Source organism: Cherax quadricarinatus, chromosome 19, assembly GCF_038502225.1.
Source record: "Cherax quadricarinatus isolate ZL_2023a chromosome 19, ASM3850222v1, whole genome shotgun sequence".
Classification (NCBI taxonomy): Eukaryota; Metazoa; Arthropoda; class Malacostraca; order Decapoda; family Parastacidae; genus Cherax; species Cherax quadricarinatus.
The window spans coordinates 40522346-40549495 of record NC_091310.1 but is presented as its reverse complement, the minus strand read 5'-3'; the positions used below and the strand labels follow the sequence as shown (position 1 = coordinate 40549495).

Below are 27150 nucleotides of genomic sequence, written 5' to 3'. Positions count from 1 at the left end.
TTGAAATTCCTGAGTGTGTTGTGAGCCACCAGGAATTCAAACAAATTGTTGTGTTGTGTGTACCCCAGGTAAGCTTTACCCAAGGCGGGTGGTACCCCAGGTGGGTGGTACCCCAGGAGTGTGGTGTATGCTTATTAAAGCAGCTACACAAACAGCCCACCACAAACATTCAACCTGGCCAGTGTTAATCACTATTATATATGTAGTCCCTGTAACCATTACCGGTTTGACCTTTTTCGATTTGCACTGCAAATTTCCCGAGGGCAATCATGGTGCAGGATCTGCATGACGTAGGTTGAAGCCACTAAAGGAACTCTTTTTCACAGCAAGGACCACTCAGAGGCCCATGCATCCCACTCTGAGTGGCTGGGAACACCTATGTGTGGATCACTCTTCCACAAACCTTGAAACAAGTGTGAAGCACGTACATGACCACTACAACTAACACAGTGAACCAAGGTCATACTCACGTACATGACCACTACAACTAACACAGTGAACCAAGGTCATCCTCACGTACATGACCACTACAACTAACACAGTGAACCAAGGTCATCCTCACGTACATGACCACTACAACTAACACAGTGAACCAAGGTCATACTCACGTACATGACCACTACAACTGACACAGTGAACCAAGGTCATCCTCACGTACATGACCACTACAACTAACACAGTGAACCAAGGTCATCCTCACGTACATGACCACTACAACTAACACAGTGAACCAAGGTCATCCTCACGTACATGACCACTACAACTAACACAGTGAACCAATGTCATCCTCACGTACATGACCACTACAACTAACACAGTGAACCAAGGTCATCCTCACGTACATGACCACTACAACTAACACAGTGAACCAAGGTCATACTCACGTACATGACCACTACAACTAACACAGTGAACCAAGGTCATCCTCACGTACATGACCACTACAACTAACACAGTGAACCAAGGTCATCCTCACGTACATGACCACTACAAATAACACAGTGAACCAAGGTCATCCTCACGTACATGACCACTACAACTAACACAGTGAACCAAGGTCATCCTCACGTACATGACCACTACAACTAACACAGTGAACCAAGGTCATACTCACGTACATGACCACTACAACTAACACAGTGAACCAAGGTCATCCTCAGGTACATGACCACTACAACTAACACAGTGAACCAAGGTCATACTCACGTACATGACCACTACAACTAAAACTACTAACCTCTCATAATATAACTAAATGATTATACTTAGTGCTGATACAAGTGAAATCCGGGAAAAGACTAGAGGACCTTTATAAAATATGCCGGGGGAAAAGTACATTGGGCACCGGGTACATGGAACGTTTTCAATCTATACACACACACACACACACACACACAAATATATATATATATATATATATATATATATATATATATATATATATATATATATATATATATATATATATATATATATATATATATATATATATATATACAGGTACTCATAAAATATATTAAAAAATAGCAAAGAATATGTAATTAAGTCAACTATAGACATCAACAAAGAACAGTTTTTGGGTCAAGGTATGAGGCAGGTACTGGAGCCTGGTAGGTTGTTAGAGCCAGGTATGAGGCAGGTACTGGAGCCTGGTAGGGTGTTAGAGCCAAATATGAGGCAGGTACTGGAGCCTGGTAGGTTGTTAGAGCCAGGTATGAAGCAGGTACTGGAGCCTGGTAGGTTGTTAGAGCCAGGTATGAGGCAGGTACTGGAGCCTGGTAGGTTGTTAGAGCCAGGTATGAGGCAGGTACTGGAGCCTGGTAGGTTGTTAGAGCCAGGTATGAGGCAGGTACTGGAGCCTGGTAGGTTGTTAGAGCCAGGTATGAGGCAGGTACTGGAGCCTGGTAGGTTGTCAGAGCCAGGTATGAGGCAGGTACTGGAGCCTGGTAGGTTGTTAGAGCCAGGTATGAGGCAGGTACTGGAGCCTGGTAGCTTGTTAGAGCCAGGTATGAAGCAGGTACTGGAGCCTGGTAGGTTGTTAGAGCCAGGTATGAGGCAGGTACTGGAGCCTGGTAGGTTGTTAGAGCCAGATATGAAGCAGGTACTGGAGCCTGGTAGGGTGTTAGAGCCAGATATGAAGCAGGTACTGGAGCCTGGTAGAGTGTTAGAGCCAGATATGAAGCTGATACTGGAGCCTGGTAGGGCGTTAGAGCCAGATATGAGGCAGGTACTGGAGCCTGGTAGGGTGTTAGAGCCAGGTATGAGGCAGGTACTGGAGCCTGGTAGGTTGTTAGAGCCAGATATGAAGCAGGTACTGGAGCCTGGTATGTTGTCAGAGCCAGGTACGAAGCAGGTACTGGAGCCTGATAAGGTGTTAGAGCCAGGTATGAAGCGGGTACTAGAGCCTGGTAGGGTGTTAGAGCCAGGTATGAGGCAGGTACTGGAGCCTGGTAGGTTGTTAGAGCCAGGTATGAAGCAGGTACTGGAGCCTGTTAGGTTGTTAGAGCCAGATATGAAGCAGGTACTGGAGCCTGGTAAGGTGTTAGAGCCAGGTATGAAGCGGGTACTAGAGCCTGGTAGGGTGTTAGAGCCAGGTATGAGGCAGGTACTGAAGCCTGGTAGGTTGTTAGAGCCAGGTATGAAGCGGGTACTGGAGCCTGGTAGGTTGTTAGAGCCAGGTATGAAGCAGGTACTGGAGCCTGGTAGGTTGTTAGAGCCAGATATGAAGCAGGTACTGGAGCCTGGTAGGTTGTTAGAGCCAGGTACGAAGCAGGTATTGGAGCCTGGTATGGTGTTAGAGCCAGGTATAAAGGAGGTACTGGAGCCTGATAGAGTGTTAGAGCCAGGTATGAGGCAGGTACTGGAGGCTGGTAGGTTGTCAGAGCCAGATATGAAGCAGGTACTGGAGGCTGGTAGATTGTTAGAGCCAGGTATGAAGCAGGTACTGGAGCCTGGTATGTTGTTAGAGCCAGGTATGAAGCAGGTACTGGAGCCTGGTAAGGTGTTAGAGCCAGGTATGAAGCAGGTACTGGAGCCTGGTATGTTGTTAGAGCCAGGTATGAAGCAGGTACTGGAGCCTGGTAAGGTGTTAGAGCCAGGTATGAAGCAGGTACTGGAGCCTGGTAGAGTGTTAGAGCCAGATATGAGGCAGGTACTGGAGCCTGGTAGGTTGCTAGAGCCAGGTACGAAGCAGGTACTGGAGCCTGGTATGTTATTAGAGCCAGGTATGAAGCAGGTACTGGAGCCTGGTAGGTTGTTAGAGCCAGATACGAAGCAGGAATTGGAGCCTGGTATGGTTTTAGAGCCAGGTATGAAGCAGGTACTGGAGCCTGGTAGAGTGTTAGAGCCAGGTACGAAGCAGGTACTGGTGCCTGGTATGGTGTTAGAGCCAGGTATAAAGCAGGTACTGGAGCCTGATAGAGTGTTAGAGCCAGGTATGAGGCAAGTACTGGAGGCTGGTAGGTTGTCAGAGCCAGATATGAAGCAGGTACTGGAGGCTGGTAGGTTGTTAGAGCCAGGTATGAAGCAGGTACTGGAGCCTGGTATGTTGTTAGAGCCAGGTATGAAGCAGGTACTGGAGCCTGGTAAGGTGTTAGAGCCAGGTATGAAGCAGGTACTGGAGCCTGGTATGTTGTTAGAGCCAGGTATGAAGCAGGTACTGGAGCCTGGTAGGTTGTTAGAGCCAGGTACGAAGCAGGTATTGGAGCCTGGTAGAGTGTTAGAGCCAGGTATGAAGCAGGTACTGGAGCCTGGTAGAGTGTTAGAGCCAGGTACGAAGCAGGTACTGGAGCCTGGTATGGTGTTAGAGCCAGGTATAAAGCAGGTACTGGAGCCTGATAGAGTGTTAGAGGCAGGTATGAGGCAGGTACTGGAGGCTGGTAGGTTGTCAGAGCCAGATATGAAGCAGGTACTGGAGGCTGGTAGGTTGTTAGAGCCAGGTATGAAGCAGGTACTGGAGCCTGGTAAGGTGTTAGAACCAGGTATGAAGCAGGTACTGGAGCCTGGTATGTTGTTAAAGCCAGGTATGAAGCAGGTACTGGAGCCTGGTAAGGTGTTAGAGCCAGGTATGAAGCAGGCACTGGAGCCTGGTAGAGTGTTAGAGCCAGGTATGAGGCAGGTACTGGAGCCTGGTAGGTTGCTAGAGCCAGGTACGAAGCAGGTACTGGAGCCTGGTATGGTGTTAGAGCCAGGTATGAAGCAGGTACTGGAGCCTGGTAGAGTTAGAGCCAAGTATGAGGCAGGTACTGGAGGCTGGTAGGTTGTCAGAGCCAGCCAGATATGAAGCAGGTACTGGAGCCTGGTAGGTTGTTAGAGCCAGGTATGAGGCAGGTACTGGAGCCTGGTAGGTTGTTTGAGCCAGGTATGAAGCAGGTACTGGAGCCTGGTATGTTATTAGAGCCAGGTATGAAACAGGTACTGGAGCCTGGTAGGTTGTTAGAGCCAGGTATGAGGCAGGTACTGGAGCCTGGTAGGTTGTTAGAGCCAGGTATGAAGCAGGTACTGGAGCCTGGTATGTTATTAGAGCCAGGTATGAAGCAGGTACTGGAGCCTGGTATGTTATTAGAGCCAGGTATGAAGCAGGTACTGGAGCCTGCTAGGTTGCACATGTCAACGTCGCCAAGAACACTGGAGTATGAGGCAAGCCAGACTCACTGCACGACGTTCACTGCACGACATTCACTGCACGACGTTTACTGCACAACGTTTACTGCACAACGTTCACTGCACAACGTTCACTGCACAACGTTCACTGCACAACGTTCACTGCACAGCGTTCACTGCACAACGTTCACTGCACAACGTTCACTCAGTGGCTTCACCGGCATTCAAGAATGAACAAAAAAGGAAAATCATACCTTACTGAGAAGCTAAGGAAAGTATTGCTATGTATCACGTCCTGGTCACAAACCGGGCCACGGGGGCGTTGACCCCAGAAACCCTCTCCACGTATACTTCAGGTATACTCCAGGTATACTCCAGGTATACTGTAGTCTTGAAGGATGGAAGACATGATACGTGGGAGAACCACAACAGTATCTGAACCATGCAGTACGTCAGTGGGATTCTGGGTACGGACGTGAGTGTGACGTGAGACAGTGGGAGCCAGAGTACGACGTGAGGATGATGTGAAACAGTGGGAGCCAGAGTACGACGTGAGGATGATGTGAGACAGTGGGAGCCAGAGTACGACGTGAGGATGATGTGAGACAGTGGGAGCCAGAGTACGACGTGAGGATGTAAGACAGTGGGAGCCAGAGTACGACGTGAGGATGATGTGAGACAGTGGGAGCCAGAGTACGACGTGAGGATGTGAGACAGTGGGAGCCAGAGTACGACGTGAGGATGTGAGACAGTGGGAGCCAGAGCACGACGTGAGGATGATGTGAGACAGTGGGAGCCAGAGTACGACGTGAGGATGATGTGAGACAGTGGGAGCCAGAGCATGGACGTGAGTGCGACGTGAGACAGTGGGAGCCAGAGTACAGATGTGAGTGTGACGTGAGACAGTGGGAGCCAGAGTACAGATCTGAGTGTGTCGTGAGACAGTGGGAGCCAGAGTACAGATGTGAGTGTGACGTGAGACAGTGGGAGCCACAGTACAGATATGAGTGTGACGTGAGACAGTGGGAGCAAGAGTACCGATGTGAGTGTGACGTGAGACAGTGGGAGCCAGAGTACAGATGTGAGTGTGACGTGAGACAGTGGGAGCCAGAGTACAGATCTGAGTGTGTCGTGAGACAGTGGGAGCCAGAGTACAGATGTGAGTGTGACGTGAGACAGTGGGAGCCACAGTACAGATATGAGTGTGACGTGAGACAGTGGGAGCCAGAGTACCGATGTGAGTGTGACGTGAGACAGTGGGAGCCAGAGTACAGATGTGAGTGTGACGTGAGACAGTGGGAGCCACAGTACAGATGTGAGTGTGACGTGAGACAGTGAGAGCCAGAGTACAGATGTGAGTGTGACGTGAGACAGTGGGAGCCAGAGTACAGATGTGAGTGTGACGTGAGACAGTGGGAGCCACAGTACAGATGTGAGTGTGACGTGAGACAGTGGGAGCCAGAGTACAGATGTGAGTGTGACGTGAGACAGTGGGAGCCAGAGTACAGATGTGAGTGTGACGTGAGACAGTGGGAGCCAGAGTACAGATGTGAGTGTGACGTGAGACAGTGGGAGCCAGAGTACAGATGTGAGTGTGACGTGAGGCAGCAGATGAGGACAAAGTTGAACCATCAGTGCTCATGTGTTTACTGGACACTGCTCCACATGCGTCCAGTTGTCACATGCTTTATATGTGTCCAGTTGTCACATGCTCCACATGTGTCCAGTTGTCAAATGCTTCATATGTGTCCAGTTGTCACATGCTCCACATGTGTCCAGTTGTCACATGCTCCACACGTGTCCAGTTGTCACATGCTCCACATGTGTCCAGTTGTCACATGCTCCACATGTGTCCAGTTGTCACATGCTCCACACGTGTCCAGTTGTCACATGCTCCACATGTGTCCAGTTGTCACATGCTCCACATGTGTCCAGTTGTAACATGCTCCACACGTGTCCAGTTGTCACATGCTCCACACGTGTCCAGTTGTCACATGCTCCACACGTGTCCAGTTGTCACATGCTCCACACATGTCCAGTTGTCACATGCTCCACATGTGTCCAGTTGTCACATGCTCCACATGTGTCCAGTTGTCACATGCTCCACACGTGTCCAGTTGTCACATGCTCCACATGTGTCCAGTTGTCACATGCTCCACACGTGTCCAGTTGTCACATGCTCCACACGTGTCCAGTTGTCACATGCTCCACACGTGTCCAGTTGTCACATGCTCCACACGTGTCCAGTTGTCACATGCTCCACACATGTCCAGTTGTCACATGCTCCACATGTGTTCAGTTGTCACATGCTCCACATGTGTCCAGTTGTCACATGCTCCACACGTGTCCAGTTGTCACATGCTCCACATGTGTCCAGTTGTCACATGCTCCACATGTGTCCAGTTGTCACATGCTCCACACGTGTCCAGTTGTCACATGCTCCACACGTGTCCAGTTGTCACATGCTCCACACGTGTCCAGTTGTCACATGCTCCACATGTGTCCAGTTGTCACATGCTCCACACGTGTTCAGTTGTCACATGCTCCACATGTGTCCAGTTGTCACATGCTCCACATGTGTCCAGTTGTCACATGCTCCACATGTGTCCAGTTGTCACATGCTCCACATGTGTCCAGTTGTCACATGCTCCACATGTGTCCAGTTGTCACATGCTCCACATGTGTCCAGTTGTCACATGCTCCACATGTGTCCAGTTGTCACATGCTCCACATGTGTCCAGTTGTCACATGCTCCACATGTGTCCAGTTTTCACATGCTCCACATGTGTCCAGTTGTCACATGCTCCACATGTGTCCAGTTGTCACATGCTCCACATGTGTCCAGTTGTCACATGCTCCACATGTGTCCAGTTGTCACATGCTCCACATGTGTCCAGTTGTCACATGCTCCACATGTGTCCAGTTGTCACATGCTCCACACGTGTCCAGTTGCCACATGCTCCACATGTGTCCAGTTGTCACATGCTCCACATGTGTCCAGTTGTCACATGCTCCACATGTGTCCAGTTGTCACATGCTCCACATGTGTCCAGTTGTCACATGCTCCACATGTGTCCAGTTGTCACATGCTCCACACGTGTCCAGTTGCCACATGCTCCACATGTGTCCAGTTGTCACATGCTCCACATGTGTCCAGTTGTCACATGCTCCACATGTGTCCAGTTGTCACATGCTCCACATGTGTCCAGTTGTCACATGCTCCACATGTGTCCAGTTGTCACATGCTCCACACGTGTCCAGTTGCCACATGCTCCACATGTGTCCAGTTGTCACATGCTCCACATGTGTCCAGTTGTCACATGCTCCACATGTGTCCAGTTGTCACATGCTCCACATGTGTCCAGTTGTCACATGCTCCACATGTGTCCAGTTGTCACATGCTCCACATGTGTCCAGTTGTCACATGCTCCACACGTGTCCAGTTGTCACATGCTCCACATGTGTCCAGTTGTCACATGCTCCACATATGTCCAGTTGTCACATGCTCCACACGTGTCCAGTTGTCACATGCTCCACAAGTGTATAGTTGTCAGATGCTCCACATGTGTCCAGTTGTCACATGCTCCACATGTGTCCAGTTGTCACATGCTCCACACGTGTCCAGTTGTCACATGCTCCACACGTGTTCAGTTGTCACATGCTCCACATGTGTCCAGTTGTCACATGCTCCACACGTGTCCAGTTGTCACATGCTCCACACGTGTCCAGTTGTCACATGCTCCACATGTGTCCAGTTGTCACATGCTCCACACGTGTCCAGTTGTCACATGCTCCACACGTGTCCAGTTGTCACATGTTCCACACGTGTCCAGTTGTCACATGCTCCACACGTGTCCAGTTGTCACATGCTCCACACGTGTCCAGTTGTCACATGCTCCACATGTGTCCAGTTGTCACATGCTCCACACGTGTCCAGTTGTCACATGCTCCACACGTGTCCAGTTGTCACATGCTCCACACGTGTCCAGTTGTCACATGCTCCACACGTGTCCAGTTGTCACATGCTCCACACGTGTCCAGTTGTCACATGCTCCACACGTGTCCAGTTGTCACATGCTCCACACGTGTCCAGTTGTCACATGCTCCACATGTGATAACATTTATCATTGTAGTTGGTCGTGGAAGGTTACTCTGACACCACAAGCTGCTTCACTGCTACAGTGCTTCACTGCTACAGTGCTTCACTGCTACAGTGCTTCACTGCTACAGTGCTTCACTGCTACAGTGCTTCACTGCTACAGTGCTTTACTGCTACAGTGCTTCACTGCTACAGTGCTTCACTGCTACAGTGCTTCACTGCTACAGTGCTTCACTGCTACAGTGCTTCACTGTTACAGTGCTTTACTGCTACAGTGCTTCACTGCTACAGTGCTTTACTGCTACAGTGCTTCACTGCTACAGTGCTTCACTGCTACAGTGCTTCACTGCTACAGTGCTTTACTGCTACAGTGCTTTATTGCTACAGTGCTTCACTGCTACAGTACTTTACTGCTACAGTGCTTCACTGCTACAGTGCTTTACTGCTACAGTGCTTCACTGCTACAGTGCTTCACTACTACAGTGCTTTACTGCTACAGTGCTTCACTGCTACAGTGCTTTACTGCTACAGTGCTTCACTGCTACAGTGCTTCACTACTACAGTGCTTTACTACTACAGTGCTTCACTGCTACAGTGCTTTACTACTACAGTCCTTCACTGCTACAGTGCTTCACTGCTACAGTGCTTCACTGCTACAGTGCTTTACTGCTACAGTGCTTCACTGCTACAGTGCTTTACTACTACAGTCCTTCACTGCTACAGTGCTTCACTGCTACAGTGCTTTACTACTACAGTGCTTCACTGCTACAGTGCTTCACTGCTACAGTGCTACACTGCTACAATGCTTCACTGCTACAGTGCTTCACTGCTACAATGCTACACTGCTACAGTGCTACACTGCTACAGTGCTTCACTGCTACAGTGCTTCATTGCAACAGTGCTTCACTGCTTAACAAACTACCACTAACAACATATATAACTCTCCTTTAAGAAATTCTCCTTCTTGATGTATATAATTGGCTTAGTTACATAATTCAATATAATTTGCAATCACATGTAATTTTCAGAATTATATTATTGTGATTTTAAACTACACACACACATACATTTCTATAATTCACGTGCTGTATTTTTAATATTTGTCTCCAACACATTAACAATCTGTTGTTTATTATTTAATAATGAAAAGCATCCGTCAGGAGGACCATGGAACCTGTACCGAACTTGTGTGGTTTATCCCGAGTCCAGAATAATTATTCAAGAGCAAAAGTGTCTTAGAAAAAGCTATATATTTCCGTGCAAAAAAAAAAAAAAGATTAGTTGCAAGTTCCTTTCGCGATTACTGTCGATGGAGTAGTACATTATTGAGCCCGGCGGCGGGATGTGTTGGCTGTGTGGTGGCAAGGTTGTCAGGCTGAGCTGTGCCGGAGATCAGCCTCCAGACATTACCTATTCCTTGTCTGTAAATTCATTATCCCGTGTTAAGCTCCTGGACAGCTGTAAGGGCACAAGTTCAAAGTCACAGATATTGTTACTGGGACTATTAACAAATCTCACGTGGTGCCCAGCCCTTGCTTCATGTGAGACATGATAACGAGAAGTCAGCAAAGTGAAGGAACAGGTGTTGAGACTGCCTGGCTAGATGACAGACATTCACGATGATAGCTCTACTTTCTCTTCTCATGTAATGACAGACACCAGCCCACCTGTCTGACGTCCTTAGACTCTTCGTTCCAGAATGGTCGTATATCCAGCTGACGTTCGTCCCATCCTTGAAACGTGTGAGTCATACGCCGGGTATGCAAATTATCTGCTAGCTGAGTTAGGTGTCGATACTTCCGAGTGCATAATCACTGTAAATAACCACTACGTAGTCAGGTGTTCACAATTTATGCATAATGCGTCTTGCTTTTAGTGTCTTGCAGGAGTAATTTTCCTTCTTACCGACATCAGGTAGATGTCGCAGTGCAGTGGTAAGATCTGCACTTAAGGCCTTGCCAGTCCAGCCCTTGAATGTGTTATGTATAAGTTTACACCTTCCATCCCAATGTAGCAGTTGTATCAAGCAATATAACAACTGTATCAAGTAATGCAGCAGTTGTATCAAGCAATGTAGCAGCTGTATCAAGCAATATAACAACTGTATCAAGTAATGCAGCAGTTGTATCAAGCAATATAACAACTGTATCAAGTAATGCAGCAGTTGTATCAAGCAATGTAACAACTGTATCAAGCAATGTAGCAGTTGTATCATGCAATGTAACAACTGTATCAAGCAATGTAGCAGTTGTATCATGCAATATAACAACTGTATCAAGTAATGCAGCAGTTGTATCAAGCAATGTAGCAACTGTATCAAGTAATGTAGCAGTTGTATCATGCAATGTAACAACTGTATCAAGCAATGTAGCAGTTGTATCATGCAATGTAGCAACTGTATCAAGCAATGTAGCAACTGTATCAAGCAATGTAGCAACTGTATCAAGCAATGTAACAATTGTATCAAGCAATGCAGCAGTTGTATCAAACAATGTAGCAGCTGTATCAAGCAATGTAACAATTGTATCAAGCAATGTAGCAGTTGTATCAAACAATGTAGCAACTGTATCAAGCAATGTAACAATTGTATCAAGCAATGTAGCAGTTGTATCAAACAATGTAGCAACTGTATCAAGCAATGTAACAATTGTATCAAGCAATGTAGCAGTTGTATCAAACAATGTAGCAACTGTATCAAGCAATGTAACAATTGTATCAAGCAATGCAGCAGTTGTATCAAACAATGTAGCAGCTGTATCAAGCAATGTAGCAACTGTATCAAGTAAATATCACGAAGGAGGTAGCCGAGAAAATGTAAGCTTATTCGAGTAAGTTTCAAACCTTCTACCACAAACACTTAGCTCCAAAATTAAAAATAAAAATAATAGTAGTAGCACCTGTCTAAACTGTCTGACCTGTCTAAACTGTCTGACCTGTCTAAACTGTCTGACCTGTCTAAACTGTCTGACCTGTCTAAACTGTCTGACCTACGTATGCTTCCAATCATTCTCCCTGACTTACATCTAAAGGCATCACCCAGGCCTTGTCACTTTCCCCTGAATCTAACTGACTTAGCCCCTGAGTTGGAGCCACCACCATCATGTACATGTGCTAAGAAGGCTTTACCAAGTGTTACTAGTCAACTCACTAGCTGGTTCATACACCTCATAGGTAACAGATATTAAGTAACTCATTTATATGACAAAATCTCACACGATGTGTTTTACACCTGCAGAGGTGAAGTCTCAGTGTAATAACCTCAAGGTGGTTGCTTGCTTTATTAGGCTTTAAGCCTATCAGCTACATAGGGGTAGTTAAGGCTATACTAAAACACACACACACACACACACCTCACGGGAGGTGTGAGAGGTCAAGACACAGAGAGAACCCTGGGTTTAATCAGAGCTACAGAGAGGCCAAAGGAATGTGAAGAAGAGCATGGAAAAAATACAGAACACAGAGAACGGCAGAGAATAGGAAGACAAGAACAACAGTAAAGGAATGATTGTGTAGGGCTAAGTTGAACGCCAATATCAGAATGACTTAACAACAAAGATTAAATCAGAGCCGAGAATATTTCAGTCACACAGGAAGATGACTGTTAAAGGTTATGTAACAAGACTGAAGAGAAAGAGAGAGGGAGCGAAGGAGAGGAGGGATGGATGGAGGGAGGGAAGGATGAAGGAGGGAGAGAGGAGGGATGAATGGAGGGAGGGAAGGATGAAGGCGGGAGAGAGGAAGGATGGATGGAGGGAGGCATTAAACTACTAAAAGAGTTAAATACACACACACACACACACACACACACACACACACACACACACACACACACACACACACACACACACACACACACACATTCTCTCTTTCTCCCTCTCTCTCTCTCTTTCTCTAAAAATAGAATTTCATGAATATTTAATTAAGTCTTCCAGAGCGAGGATGAAAACAGCTGAGAATACCAGCTGGGTGAGTGAGGATACTTGTAGTTATCTCAGTCTTATGAATGACTAGCCTCGTCTTACTCTTATGAGTCAGACCTTTGATGGATCTTAGATGGGTTTCGAGAGTTTTTCTGCTCCCGCAGCCCGGCCCTGGGCCAGGCTTGTCTGGTGCTTGACTGGTCAACGAGGCTGTTGCTGCTGGACGCCCGCTGGCCCACATATCCATCACAGCCTGTTTGATCTGGCACTTGGTGACACTTGCTGAGTTTTCTCTTGAAACTTCTATACTTGTCCCGGCAGTGTTTTTGATATCTTAAAGTGAGATGGTAAATACGTACTCTGGTCCTGTGATTGTTGACACAGTGTTCTCTTATTGTGCCCACGGCGTCCCTGCGTCTCACTGCATTTATTGTACACTCCCTCCCATTTCTCTGACTCCAGTATGTTGTTATAACAGTGTGCTGACTTGGGACTACACCCTCCAGTACTTACCAGGAATAAATTATAATGAGTATCTCTCTCTCTCCTCCATTCCAGCAAGTACATATGCTATGAGACAATCCTAATAGTTTAAATGTTTCATTGGTTCTATGGGAGCCAAAAATGATCTCTGTATCTGTTCCAGCTTGGATATCTCTCCTGCTCTGAAAGAAGCCGTCAACACTGAACAATATTCTAAGCGAGAGAGCACAAGCTATTTCAATAGCGTCAATACGAGTAATATTTCCCTTGTTTTGAAAGTTTTCATTGTGAACTTTGGCATTTAAATGGCTGTCGTGACATTTGCCTTGTGTTCCTTAAAATAAATATCAGCTGATATTATTACTCCCAGGTCCTTCACGAATTTCTTTCCTTCTATTTGGTGACCCTCTTCTGTTTTGTATACATTGTCTCTTTTGAGTTCTTTACTCTTTCCCATATCTAAGCAGTTGGAACTTATCACTATTGAACGTTATTCTTCGCTGTCCACTGGAAGACTTTGCTTATAACTTCCTGCTATATTTTCAGTGTCGTCCAACGAGGTAATTTTCATGCGTTATTTTGGTATCATCGGCAAGTGATGATTTGAAATTGACGAGTGTTTTTATCTATGTCCGCTATGAGGGTAAGAAACAGCAGAAGTGCCAGGACCATGCCTTGGGGTACTGAGCTTTTTACTTTCCTAATGTTGAATTTTGCTCTCTTTATTACTACTCTATGCAGTCTGTTTGTCAGCAAGATGAATATTCACTTGCCAACTTTGCATTTATATTTACCTCTCTCATTTTATGTGTAGTCACTCCACGACTGCATTTGTCAAAAACCTTTGCAAAATCAGTGTAGACCACATCTGCGTTTCGGTTTTCTTCCATCGCCTCCATAATTTTGTTCCAGTGGTTTAGTAGTTGTGGCAAGCACGCTCTTCCTCCTTAAATCCATGTTAGTTTGGGTCGTGTAGGTTTTTCTGATCTATAAAATTTGTAATTCGGTGTCTTATCAGCCCTTCAAAGACTTATGATGTAGGATGTCCATGTATAAACGTAAGTAACCATTCTTACAGGATTCATTACCTTTGTAACTTGTGAGTTCATTACCTTTGTACCTAGTTCAGCTATCAAAACTTTGGGGGCCCAGTCCCTGGACCCATTACGTACCTCTGTAATCTGTAAATACCTTTGTAACTTGTCATGATTGTGACCAGACCTACCTGGAGTTCATTACCTTTGTAAATTGTGAGTTCATTACCATTGTAAATTGTGAGTTCATTACCTCTGTAACTTGCTCAGCTATCGAAACTTTGGAGTCCAGTCCCTGGATCAATTATGTACCTCTATAATCTTTTGACTACCGCCCACAGGATGGGTCTGGGGTGCATAATAAACATATTAAATGGGGTACATAATAAACTTCTGGTCTGTAAATTTTTGCTGGCGTTCCACTGCCTTCTTAATGGACGGAAGCTATGTCCGTACTCTTTAAGGCCTCTGGTATTTCACCTAGAACCTGGCTCGTTCTCCAAAGGATACTGAGTGCCCGTGATAGTGGTATTTTGTGCTTGTTTCATAAATAAGAAACTCTGCGACTCCAGTCCAGGTGCTGTATGAGTGGGTATTTTTTTCCATTTCTTCATCGAATTTTATGAGATTGGTGGTAATGTCAATCACGTGATCTGAGTGGTCTTCAGATGTAATAAAAAAATCTGCATTCTCCACCAAGTTTTAGTTTAGTGGATTACTGAACACTGATTCATATTCGTCTTTCAGAACTGTGGTCATTTATTTCTCATTGTCAGTGCACAAACCTCTTGTGATTCATGGTCAAACTTTACAGATATTTCGGAACTTGGAGTTTTCATATGTGCAGAAATATTTGGGGTTTCTTGCAGTCCTGGATGACTTTCTGTTCCGTCTGTGATTCTTCTGTCTGGTACGAAAGTTTTTGTTCTTATTGATCACTCGGCCAAGAGTATTTTTCACTCTGTAAGATATTCACGTTTTACGGAGTCCAGAAACCCTTTCTCTTCTGTACTTTCTTCTACGCTATCTTCTACAAGACTCACTCATGAATGAGTTGACCTACTCTAGCTTGTACCTGACTCACTTTCATAAGTGAGTAGACCTATTCTCATGAATGACTTGCAGCTGACTCACTCTATTGAGAAAACTCAGCAATATCGTTGGGTAACCTGCCGTGAAATACTGCTGCCAAAGCCACAAACATTACCTTACTTTAAAGTAGCTGAACCTGGCACTACGCTATTTCTATCTCACAGCCTTGTTAAGAAATACATTCGAATGACTCTCGTGGTGGTTAAATTTGGAAATATGAAGACCTGTAACGTTGAATATCGAGGCCTACACCTGTGTACTCTTGCATAGTCATAAGGATCTTAAAATAGCGAAGACATCCAAGAAATTCTGCCTGGGAGTTACGGATACAGCAAGTCTTACAGGCAAGATAATTAGTGACCACCGGTGACAATACCGTAACAGGAACAACTGCTTCCATAATAGTTGCTGGTCACGGCTGCACCTGCCAGGTATAGTTTGCTGCTGCAACAGTTCATAGTCACGGCTGCACCTGCCAGGTATAGCTTGCTGCTGCAACAGTTCATAGTCACGGCTGCACCTGCCAGGTCTAGCTTGCTGCTGCAACAGTTCATGGTCACGGCTGCACCTGCCAGGTCTAGCTTGCTGCTGCAACAGTTCATAGTCACGGCTGCACCTGCCAGGTCTAGCCTGCTGCTGCAACAGTTCAAAGTCACGGCTGCACCTCGCCAATAATGTTTTCAAAGGTTTACCGACCACAAAAGCCGAGAGTGTAATTACTGGGGCAGCCGCTGAGCGGAGAGCCATTCACGCGTGTACGGAAGGTGTGAGGGCAGTGTGTGCTGCACTCTAGCTCCTGAGCTCTCAAAGGTGAAGAGCAGGAGTGGACGTCCTCACTAATATATTACCAACCAGCCTAAGAGTTGGTCAATTGGGTTTAAAGCCCGGCCACACAAGGCTGCAGGTAATCCTCTCTTCACCAGTCAGAATAAATCACTAAAATAGGGATTACAGTAAACTCTCAATGTATATACACCGAAATATACACACTCAATGTGTATATCGCCACGTCTCTAGCCTATAGGAACTCTTCCCTCGTGTTTATTGTTACTTCAGAGACGGCTGAGATTATGATTGGTCAGACGTAAATGGCACCTACCCTTGGGAGAGCCTCGCTGGCACACCCAGTGCTGCCACTGGACCTCCCTGGATGTTATCTTATGTTGGGAAAATGTCACCAATCCTCGTGTCACCAGGTCTGATGTCACCAGTTCTCGTGTCACCAGTCTTCCATTGATGAAGCCTGGTACGTTGATTTTGCTCAAACACCAACAGACTGATTGATCGGTTTGGATCAGAGTCGAGGCGCAGGTACAGCAGTAACATGGCACCATCTTGACACCCGTGTAGAGCTCACTACAAGAGGCACCATCTTGACACTCGTGTAGAGCGCACTACAAGAGGTACCATCTTGACACTCGTGTAGAGCTCACTACAAGAGGCACCATCTTGACACCCCTGTAGAGCGCACTACAAGAGGTACCATCTTGACACTCGTGTAGAGCGCACTACAAGAGGCACCATCTTGACACTCGTGTAGAGCGCACTACAAGAGGCACCATCTTGACACTCGTGTAGAGCGCACTACAAGAGGCATCATCTTGACACTCGTGTAGAGCGCACTACAAGAGGCACCATCTTGATACTCGTGTAGAGCGCACTACAAAAGGCACCATCTTGACACCCGTGTAGAGCTCTCTACAACAACATGGAGACATCTCGTGCAGCGACATAGTTAATTTTTTCAAGAAGGAAGAAAGACACGGTGATGTGACACCGTGTTTATCCGGGTTGATTACCGGGGGGAGCAACGGTAATACAACCTGGAACTGGCACAGAGAGGTCATCCAAAATGGCGGCGGCGCAGCAACAACACAATGTAAACACACACAGATGGGTATATCTCCGGGTATATACCCCGAGAAATGTATACCCCTGGGTATATGGAGTGAGAGTTTAGTGATATAAGTAAGAATTACCGACAATATGTTAGGTAAAAGGACACAAGTGCGGCTAATGCGACAGTTTCTAGCGTAATTTTTTTTCGCATATACTCACATGGTTTACAGTGTAGACAAATGTAACCAGACGTGACCCAAGGTGAGTAGTCTACAAGACACACGTAACCAGACCTGACCCTGGCTGACTAGTCTACAAGACTCACCTGCTTGGTATTGATAAGCATCAGGTACTCACCTGCTTGGTATTGAGAATATCCATCAGGTACTCGACCTCGGTGTCAGGGTGACAGTGGTCAGCCACGCCCCTCACCACCACCTGACCTATCAGGTCGTTGCGGGAGAAGCGGTCGAAGTCGTACACGCTGAACTGGAGTGTTCGTTCCTTGAGTTCCGCCCAGGTCACGCTGCCGGTGACACGCATTGACCACACTCTTAGTGCCAACAAACACCTTGTTATGGCTGAATATTAATAAAGAGAAGCATTTTTCTTCTCATGTTATGTACTTAAGATGTCTCAGTTTGTGTAATAAGGAAGGCGAGGGGAAAATAATAGATTTAGATTTTTTGAATGATAGATTTAGATTTTGCCACCCAAGTGACTAGTTTATTGTGCACCTCATATCTATCCTGTGGAGGGTAGCGCAGGAGCATATGGATACACAAAAGGCCTAGGAACTAGACCCCAATAGGGTTAGCAGGAGCACATCTGGATTTATATCTACAGTTCACTTATCTGTTACAAGCAAATTTAGGAAATTTACTTAATATATCTGCTATCTTATTTTCATAAATAAGATATCCTGACATGTCACATAGGTTATGACAGTGGAGAAACTTGTATAAAAAAATGTCAGAAAGAGCAGTTAGTTTTTTGTCGGTGAGAATATGGTTGACTTGAACACCTGGAACACCTGGAACACCTGGAACACCTCCAGGGTTCAGTCTTGATGGTTGACTTGAACACCTGGAACACCTGGAACACCTGGAACACCTGGAACACCTCCAGGGTTCAGTCTTGATGGTTGACTTGAACACCTGGAACACCTCCAGGGTTCAGTCTTGATGGTTGACTTGAACACCTGGAACACCTGGAACACCTCCAGGGTTCAGTCTTGATGGTTGACTTGAACACCTGGAACACCTCCAGGGTTCAGTCTTGATGGTTGACTTGAACACCTGGAACACCTCCAGGGTTCAGTCTTGATGGTTGACTTGAACACCTGGAACACCTCCAGGGTTCAGTCTTGATGGTTGACTTGAACACCTGGAACACCTCCAGGGTTCAGTCTTGATGGTTGACTTGAACACCTGGAACACCTCCAGGGTTCAGTCTGTGATGGTTGACTTGAACACCTGGAACACCTCCAGGGTTCAGTCTTGATGGTTGACTTGAACACCTGGAACACCTCCAGGGTTCAGTCTGTGATGGTTGACTTGAACACCTGGAACACCTCCAGGGTTCAGTCTGTGATGGTTGACTTGAACACCTGGAACACCTCCAGGGTTCAGTCTGTGATGGTTGACTTGAACACCTGGAACACCTCCAGGGTTCAGTCTGTGATGGTTGACTTGAACACCTGGAACACCTCCAGGGTTCAGTCTGTGATGGTTGACTTGAACACCTGGAACACCTCCAGGGTTCAGTCTTGATGGTTGACTTGAACACCTGGAACACCTCCAGGGTTCAGTCTGTGATGGTTGACTTGAACACCTAGAACACCTCCAGGGTTCAGTCTGTGATGGTTGACTTGAACACCTAGAACACCTCCAGGGTTCAGTCTGTGATGGTTGACTTGAACACCTAGAACACCTCCAGGGTTCAGCGACATTCCTAGTTCTTATGAAATATAAAACTCGTCAGAAAGAGATGGAAAACGCTTGAGAGAGAATATTTCTCTCACTGGAAAATGAACCTAAGATGGAATGTACAAATTATCCCACTAACTCAAAACTCTTTATTCCACCTCGACCAACATCAACATAGAACGACAAAAAAACAAAAAAACAAAAAACAAATGTAGGGCATGTCAAAAATAGATACATTAGCTGAACTGTAGAGTGACGTTAATAAAAATTAGTGCATGCTTATGTAGACAAGAATGTTGTTAGTAACAGTGGAAGAATTACCCACAAAATGTTTGGTAAATGAACACAGAGACAACTAATGTAACATTTTACTCTGGCAACATTACGCTTTCCAGGATGTTTGTTATACTTTAATATGTTTATTATGCAGCCCAGACCCATTCTGTGGGCGGTAGTTAAAAGATTACACAGGTACATAATGGGTCCAGGGACTGTACCTCAACATTACACAGGTACATAATGGGTCCAGGGACTGTACCTCAACATTACACAGGTACTTAATGGGTCCAGGGGCTGTACCTCAACATTACACAGGTACATAATGGGTCCAGGGACTGTACCTCAACATTACACAGGTACTTAATGGGTCCAGGGGCTGTACCTCAACATTACACAGGTACATAATGGGTCCAGGGACTGGGTCAAAAAGTTTTGATAGCTGAACAAGTTACAAAAGTAATGAACTCCAGGTAGATCTGGGTACAATCATAACCAAGTTACAAAGGTAATGAATCATCTCCAGCAGCTTTGTCAAAACTCTGACAAAGCTGCTGGAGAGCGGAAAGTTGCCACAATAAAATGCCACATTAAATGCATTTGTATCATCTCACCTAACAATAATGGTGTTTACTCTGGCGATATAGACAACACTACAGAACCCAATGTTGACAACTTACGGAGTTCACAACACGAAGATAACGCAAGAATCAGTCATCATGACTCACGTAACGGAAAGATGAACTCAGTCCTGAGAATCTTTCCTCCTGGCACAAACATCCTTTAATTAATAATAATCTTAATTCCTACAAGTACATGTACAAGGTATACAGAACCTAGATAACATAAGTGATATACTACGATATAGAAAGCCCGTCAACATGACTCAAGAAATCGTAATGACACGATTGCAAACAAACCATACCCCCGGCCGGGATTGAACCCGCGGTCATAGTCTCAAAACTCCAGCCCGTCGCGTTAGCCACTAGACCAGCTAGCCACAATAAGATTCATCCAACTAGGTATATTTCTACACCATAGGAAGGTTAGCACAGGCACCACTGTGACCACGGGTTCAATCCCGGCCGGGGGTATGGTTTGTTTGCAATCGTGTCATTACGATTTCTTGAGTCATGTTGACGGCAGTGAAGGGACTTGAGCTAGAGTTCGTCACGGCCACGCTACCTGGAGATTCGTCTGTAAAAACTTGCATTTGTGGTCACAGTGGTGCCTGTGCTAACCTTCCTATGGTGTAGAAATATACCTAGTTGGATGAATCTTATTGTGGCTAGCTGGTCTAGTGGCTAACGCGACGGGCTGGAGTTTTGAGACTCTATGACCGCGGGTTCAATCCCGGCCGGGGGTATGGTTTGATATAGAAAGCCCCTTGTTATGCAGAGCATTTCGGACAGATTATTGAATTTTGTCCTCAGGATGATACCCACACCAATCAGAATAAGGAAAGTTAAGAGTGAAGATCTGAAGGTAGGAAATCGCTTCTCTGTTCTTCAGGATGAATGTACTTCAGTGGCCAGTGAAGGTAAGGGTACTACTGCCCCTGCTAACAGAGGTAAGCACATTCTTGTGGTTGGTGACTCTCAGGTAAGATATATTGACCGTGCTTTTTGTAATAGGAATAAGAAGACGAGAGATAGAGTGTGCTTCCCTGGAGCTGGTGTTGGGGACATAGTTAACAGGCTGGATAATATCATGTCAGGTAATGGGAACAAGCCCATTATTTGTCTCAGTGCTGGTGGAAATGATATTGGGAAGGGTAGGAGAGAAGAGCTGCTAGGTAAGTACAAGTCAGCTATAGATTTCATTAAGTCTAAGGGAGGGGTCCCAATCATATGTAGCATCTTGCCTAGAAGGGGAGTAGGAAATGAATGGTTATCTAGGGCAATTGGTGTAAATTGCTGGCTAGACAGATACTGCAAGGAACTTGCAATCCCATTCATTGACAACTGGAACAACTTTTATGGCAAACATGATATGTATGCAAGGGATGGGTACATCTCTCTGGGGCAGGGGTGGTAGCACTTGCAAACTCAATTGAGAAGGCCATTGGTGAAATGCCTATGATTTTAAGCTGATAGAAGATAGAGGTATGGGTGTGTGTGGGAAACAAGCAGGTTGCAACACTAGGGTTGGAAACAGTAAATGTATAAAAGGCATTCAGCATGAAGTTATAAATAAAGAGAATAGATCAAGTCAGCAAACAAAGGGGGACAGCAGAGGACAGCAAGGGACTAGCTCCCTTAAGGTTTACTATACTAATAGCAGGAGTGTAAGAAATAAGATAGATGAGCTAAGATTAATTGCAAGTGCAGGAAACATAGATATTATTGCTATAACAGAGACCTGGCTCAATCTGAAAGATAGAGAGATGCCCTCTGAATGTCACCTACAAGGCTATAAATTATTCCACACTGACAGGGTCAACAGGAAGGGTGGTGGAGTAGCGATGTATGTCAGAGACAATTTAAATTGTTGTGTTAGACAAGATATAAAAGTAGAAGCGTCAGCCACTGAATCTGTTTGGTTACAGCTTCTCGAGGGCCGAGAAAAACTAATTTTGGGTGTGATTTACAGGGCCCCAAATCTTGAAAGGGAGTGCAGTAAACTTCTATGGGACGAAATTCGTAAGGCATCTACATACGAAAATGTTGTGCTAATGGGAGATTTCAACTATAGACAGATTGACTGGAGCAATTTGACAGGAAATTTAGAGTCAGGTGACTTTCTTGATACGATCCAGGATTGTTTTTTAAAACAGTTTGTGACAGAGCCAACTAGAGGAAATAACCTCCTTGACTTGGTTCTTGCCAGTAGGGAAACACTAATTAATAATCTTGAGGTTAATGATGAGCTTGGGGAAAGTGATCACAAATCACTCAGTTTTAATATATCATGGAATTCCCCTAATAATGGCAATCAAGTCTCCATCCCTGACTTTCGCTTGGCTGATTTCATAGGACTGAAAAATTACTTAGGTGGGCTGAACTGGAATGACCTGACTAAGGGTCAGGTAGGTGGTGATGGTTGCCGATATGATGCTTTCCAGGGCATAGTTCTAGCTGCTCAGTCAAATTATGTTCCAAATAGGGAAATCAGATCAAACAAAAATGATCCTAAATGGATGAACAATAGATTAAAATATCTGATTGGTCAAAAGAGAGGCATATATAGGCAAATCAAAAGAGGAGAGGGGCAATTAAGAAATCGATATATTCAGTTAAAGAGAGAAATAAAAAATGGAATTAGAAAAGCAAAAAGAGATTATGAGGTTAAAGTTGCAAGAGAATCGAAGACTAACCCAAAAGGATTCTTTCAGGTATACAGAAGTAAGATCAGGGACAAGATAGGCCCACTCAAAAGTTCCTCGGGTCAGCTCACTGACAGTGATAAGGAAATGTGTAGAATTTTTAACACATACTTCCTCTCAGTTTTTACACAGGAGGATACCAGTGATATTCCAGTAATGATAAATTATGTAGAACAGGACGATAATAAACTGTGCACGATTAGGGTCACAAGTGACATGGTCCTTAGGCAAATAGATAAATTAAAACCTAACAAGTCCCCAGGCCCTGATGAACTGTATGCAAGGGTTCTAAAGGAATGTAAAGAGGAGCTTAGCACACCTTTGGCTAATCTTTTCAACATATCACTACAAACTGGCATGGTGCCAGATAAGTGGAAAGTGGCAAATGTGATACCTATTTTCAAAACAGGTGACAGGTCCTTAGCTTCGAACTATAGACCAATAAGCCTAACCTCCATAGTGGGAAAATTTATGGAATCAATAATTGCCGAGGCAGTTCGTAGCCACCTTGAAAAGCATAAATTAATCAACGAATCTCAGCATGGTTTTACAAAGGGGCGTTCCTGCCTTACGAATTTATTAACTTTTTTCACTAAGGTATTTGAGGAGGTAGATCATGGTAATGAATATGATATTGTGTATATGGACTTCAGTAAGGCTTTTGATAGGGTCCCACATCAGAGACTATTGAGGAAAATTAAGGCACATGGAATAGGAGGAGAAATTTTTTCCTGGATAGAGGCATGGTTGACAAATAGGCAGCAGAGAGTTTGCATAAATGGGGAGAAATCAGAGTGGGGAAGCGTCACGAGCGGTGTTCCACAGGGGTCAGTGTTGGGCCCCCTGCTGTTCACAATCTACATAAACGACATAGATGAGGGCATAAAGAGCGACATCGGCAAGTTTGCCGATGACACCAAAATAGGCCGTCGAATTCATTCTGACGAGGACATTCGAGCACTCCAGGAAGATTTGAATAGACTGATGCAGTGGTCGGAGAAGTGGCAGATGCAGTTTAATATAGACAAATGCAAAGTTCTAAATGTTGGACAGGACAATAACCATGCCACATATAAACTAAATAATGTAGATCTTAATATTACGGATTGCGAAAAAGATTTAGGAGTTCTGGTCAGCAGTAATCTGAAACCAAGACAACAGTGCATAAGTGTTCGCAATAAAGCTAATAGAATCCTTGGCTTCATATCAAGAAGCATAAATAATAGGAGTCCTCAGGTTGTTCTTCAACTCTATACATCCTTGGGTAGGCCTCATTTAGATTATGCTGCACAGTTTTGGTCACCGTATAACAGAATGGATATAAATTCTCTGGAAAATGTACAAAGGAGGATGACACAGTTGATGCCATGTATCAGAAACCTTCCCTATGAGGATAGACTAAGGGCCCTGAATCTGCACTCTCTAGAAAGACGTAGAATTAGGGGGGATATGATTGAGGTGTATAAATGGAAGACAGGAATAAATAAAGGGGATGTAAATAGTGTGCTGAAAATATCTAGCCTAGCCTAGGTGGCTCTGGTGGCCTGGTGGTTAACGCTCTCGCTTCACACGGTGAGGGCCTGGGTTCGATTCCCAGCCAGAGTAGAAACATTGGACGTGTTTCTTTCCACCTGTTGTCTATGTTCCCCATCAGTAAAATGGGTACCTGGGTGTTAGTCGACTGGTGTGGGTCGCATCCTGGGACACTGACCTAAGGAGGCCTGGTCACAGACCGGGCCGCGGGGGCGTTGACCCCCAGAACTCTCTCCAGGTAAACTCTCCAGGTCCAGGTAGACAGGATTCGCAGCAATGGTTTTAAGTTGGAAAAATTCAGATTCAGGAAGGATATTGGAAAGTACTGGTTTGGTAATAGAGTTGTGGATGAGTGGAACAAACTCCCGAGTACAGTTATAGAGGCCAGAACGTGTAGCTTTAAAAATAGTTTGGATAAATACATGAGTGGATGTGGGTGGGTGTGAGTTGGACCTGATAGCTTGTGCTACCAGGTCGGTTGCCGTGTTCCTCCCTTAAGTCAATGTGACCTGACCTGACTCGGTTGGGTGCATTAGCTTAAGCCGGTAGGAGACTTGGACCTGAACATTAAAATGGTATAAAATACCGACAGATTGTTAGGTAAGACACATAAGCAACATTTAGGTATCTTTATTTCGAAACGTTTCGCCTACACAGTAGGCTTCTTCAGTCGAGTACAGAAAAGTTGATAGAAGCAGAAGATACTTGAAGACGATGTAATCAGTCCATCACCCTTAAAGTTTTGAGGTGGTCAGTCCCTCAGTCTGGAGAAGAGCATTGTTCCAAAGTTTGAAACAATGCTCTTCTCCAGACTGAGGGACTGACCACCTCAAAACTTTAAGGGTGATGGACTGATTACATCGTCTTCAAGTCTCTTCTGCTTCTATCAACTTTTCTGTACTCGACTGAAGAAGCCTACTGTGTAGGCGAAACGTTTCGAAATAAAGATACCTAAATGTTGCTTGTGTGTCTTACCTAACAACAGACTTGGACCTGCCTCGCATGGGCCAGTAGGCCTTCTGCAGTGTTCCTTCATTCTTATGTTCTTATGTTAGTGTTACGACTCGTACTGGGGATCGAACCAAGGACCTCAGTGTGCGAGTTAAGTGTGCTACCAACCGAGCTACGGTTATCCACCATCGATATTCACAAGAGTCAACAGACACTTGTCTTAAGAGGGGTTAAAACAATGGTAGACTTCTATAGGTAAAGTGTGTGTCGTCAATGTTGTGTCATCACTGTTGTGTCACCACTGTTGTGTCATCGCTGTTGTGTCATCACTGTTGTGTCATCACTGCTTTGTCACCACTGTTGTGTCATCACTGTTGTGTCATCACTGTTGTGTCATCACTGTTGTGTCATCGCTGTTGTGTCATCACTGTTGTGTCATCACTGCTATATCATCACTGTTGTGTCATCGCTGTTGTGTCATCACTGTTGTGTCATCACTGTTGTGTCATCGCTGTTGTGTCATCACTGTTGTGTCATCACTGCTTTGTCACCACTGTTGTGTCATCGCTGTTGTGTCATCACTGTTGTGTCATCACTGTTGTGTCATCGCTGTTGTGTCATCACTGTTGTGTCATCACTGCTATATCATCACTGTTGTGTCGTCACTGTTGTGTCATCGCTGTTGTGTCATCACTGTTGTGTCACCACTGTTGTGTCATCGCTGTTGTGTCATCACTGTTGTGTCATCACTGTTGTGTCATCACTGCTATATCATCACTGTTGTGTCATCACTGTTGTGTCATCGCTGTTGTGTCATCACTGTTGTGTCATCACTGTTGTGTCATCACTGCTATATCATCACTGTTGTGTCGTAATTGTTGTGTCATCGCTGTTGTGTCATCACTGTTGTGTCATCACTGCTATATCATCACTGTTGTGTCGTCACTGTTGTGTCATCACTGTTGTGTCATCACTGTTGTGTCATCACTGCTATATCATCACTGTTGTGTCGTCACTGTTGTGTCATCACTGTTGTGTCATCACTGTTGTGTCACCACTGTTGTGTCATCGCTGTTGTGTCATCACTGTTGTGTCATCACTGTTGTGTCATCACTGTTGTGTCATCACTGCTATATCATCACTGTTGTGTCGTCACTGTTGTGTCATCGCTGTTGTGTCATCACTTTTGTGTCACCACTGTTGTGTCATCACTGTTGTGTGACCACTGTTGTGTCATCACTGTTGTGTGACCACTGTTGTGTCATCACTGTTGTGTCACCACTGTTTTGTCATCACTGTTGTGTCATCGCTGTTGTGTCATCACTGTTGTGTCATCACTGCTATATCATCACTGTTGTGTCATCACTGTTGTGTCACCACTGTTGTGTCATCACTGTTGTGTCACCACTGTTGTGTCATCACTGTTGTGTCACCACTGTTATGTCATCGCTGTTGTGTCACCACTGTTGTGTCATCACTGTTGTGTCATCACTGTTGTGTCACCACTGTTGTGTCATCGCTGTTGTGTCATCACTGTTGTGTCACCACTGTTGTGTCATCGCTGTTGTGTCATCACTGTTGTGTCACCACTGTTGTGTCATCGCTGTTGTGTCATCGCTGTTGTGTCATCACTGTTGTGTCACCACTGTTGTGTCATCACTGCTATATCATCACTGTTGTGTCGTCACTGCTGTGTCGTCACTGCTGTGTCATCACTGTTATGTCGTCACTGTTATATTGTCATTGTCGTTCTATCACTGTCATGTCACCACTGTCGTTCCATCACTGTCGTATCTTCATTGTCATGTCATCACTGTCGTGTCATCATTGTCGTTCCATCAATGTTGTTCCATCACTGTCGTGTCATGATTGTCATGTCATCACTGTCGTGTCATCACTGTCGTGACATCATTGTCATGTCATCATTGTCATGTCATCACTGTCGTGTCATCATTGTCATGTCATCATTGTCATGTCATCACTGTCGTGTCATCATTGTCATGTCATCACTGTCGTGTCATCACTGTCGTGACATCATTGTCATGTCATTACTGTCGTGTCATCACTG

The 27150-nt window shown here is 45.2% G+C and overlaps 1 protein-coding gene across 2 annotated transcripts in view; it reads right to left on the bottom strand.

Annotated features, from left to right (window-relative positions):
• The window catches only part of LOC138852938 (synaptotagmin-10-like), a 247339-nt gene that overhangs the window by 52854 nt on the left and 167335 nt on the right, over positions 1 to 27150 (bottom strand). For both annotated transcript variants that reach the window (XM_070086707.1, XM_070086708.1), the window contains one exon: positions 17427 to 17595. In XM_070086707.1, the coding sequence (XP_069942808.1) occupies positions 17427 to 17595 (169 nt within the window). The remainder of the gene's footprint in view (positions 1 to 17426; positions 17596 to 27150) is intronic.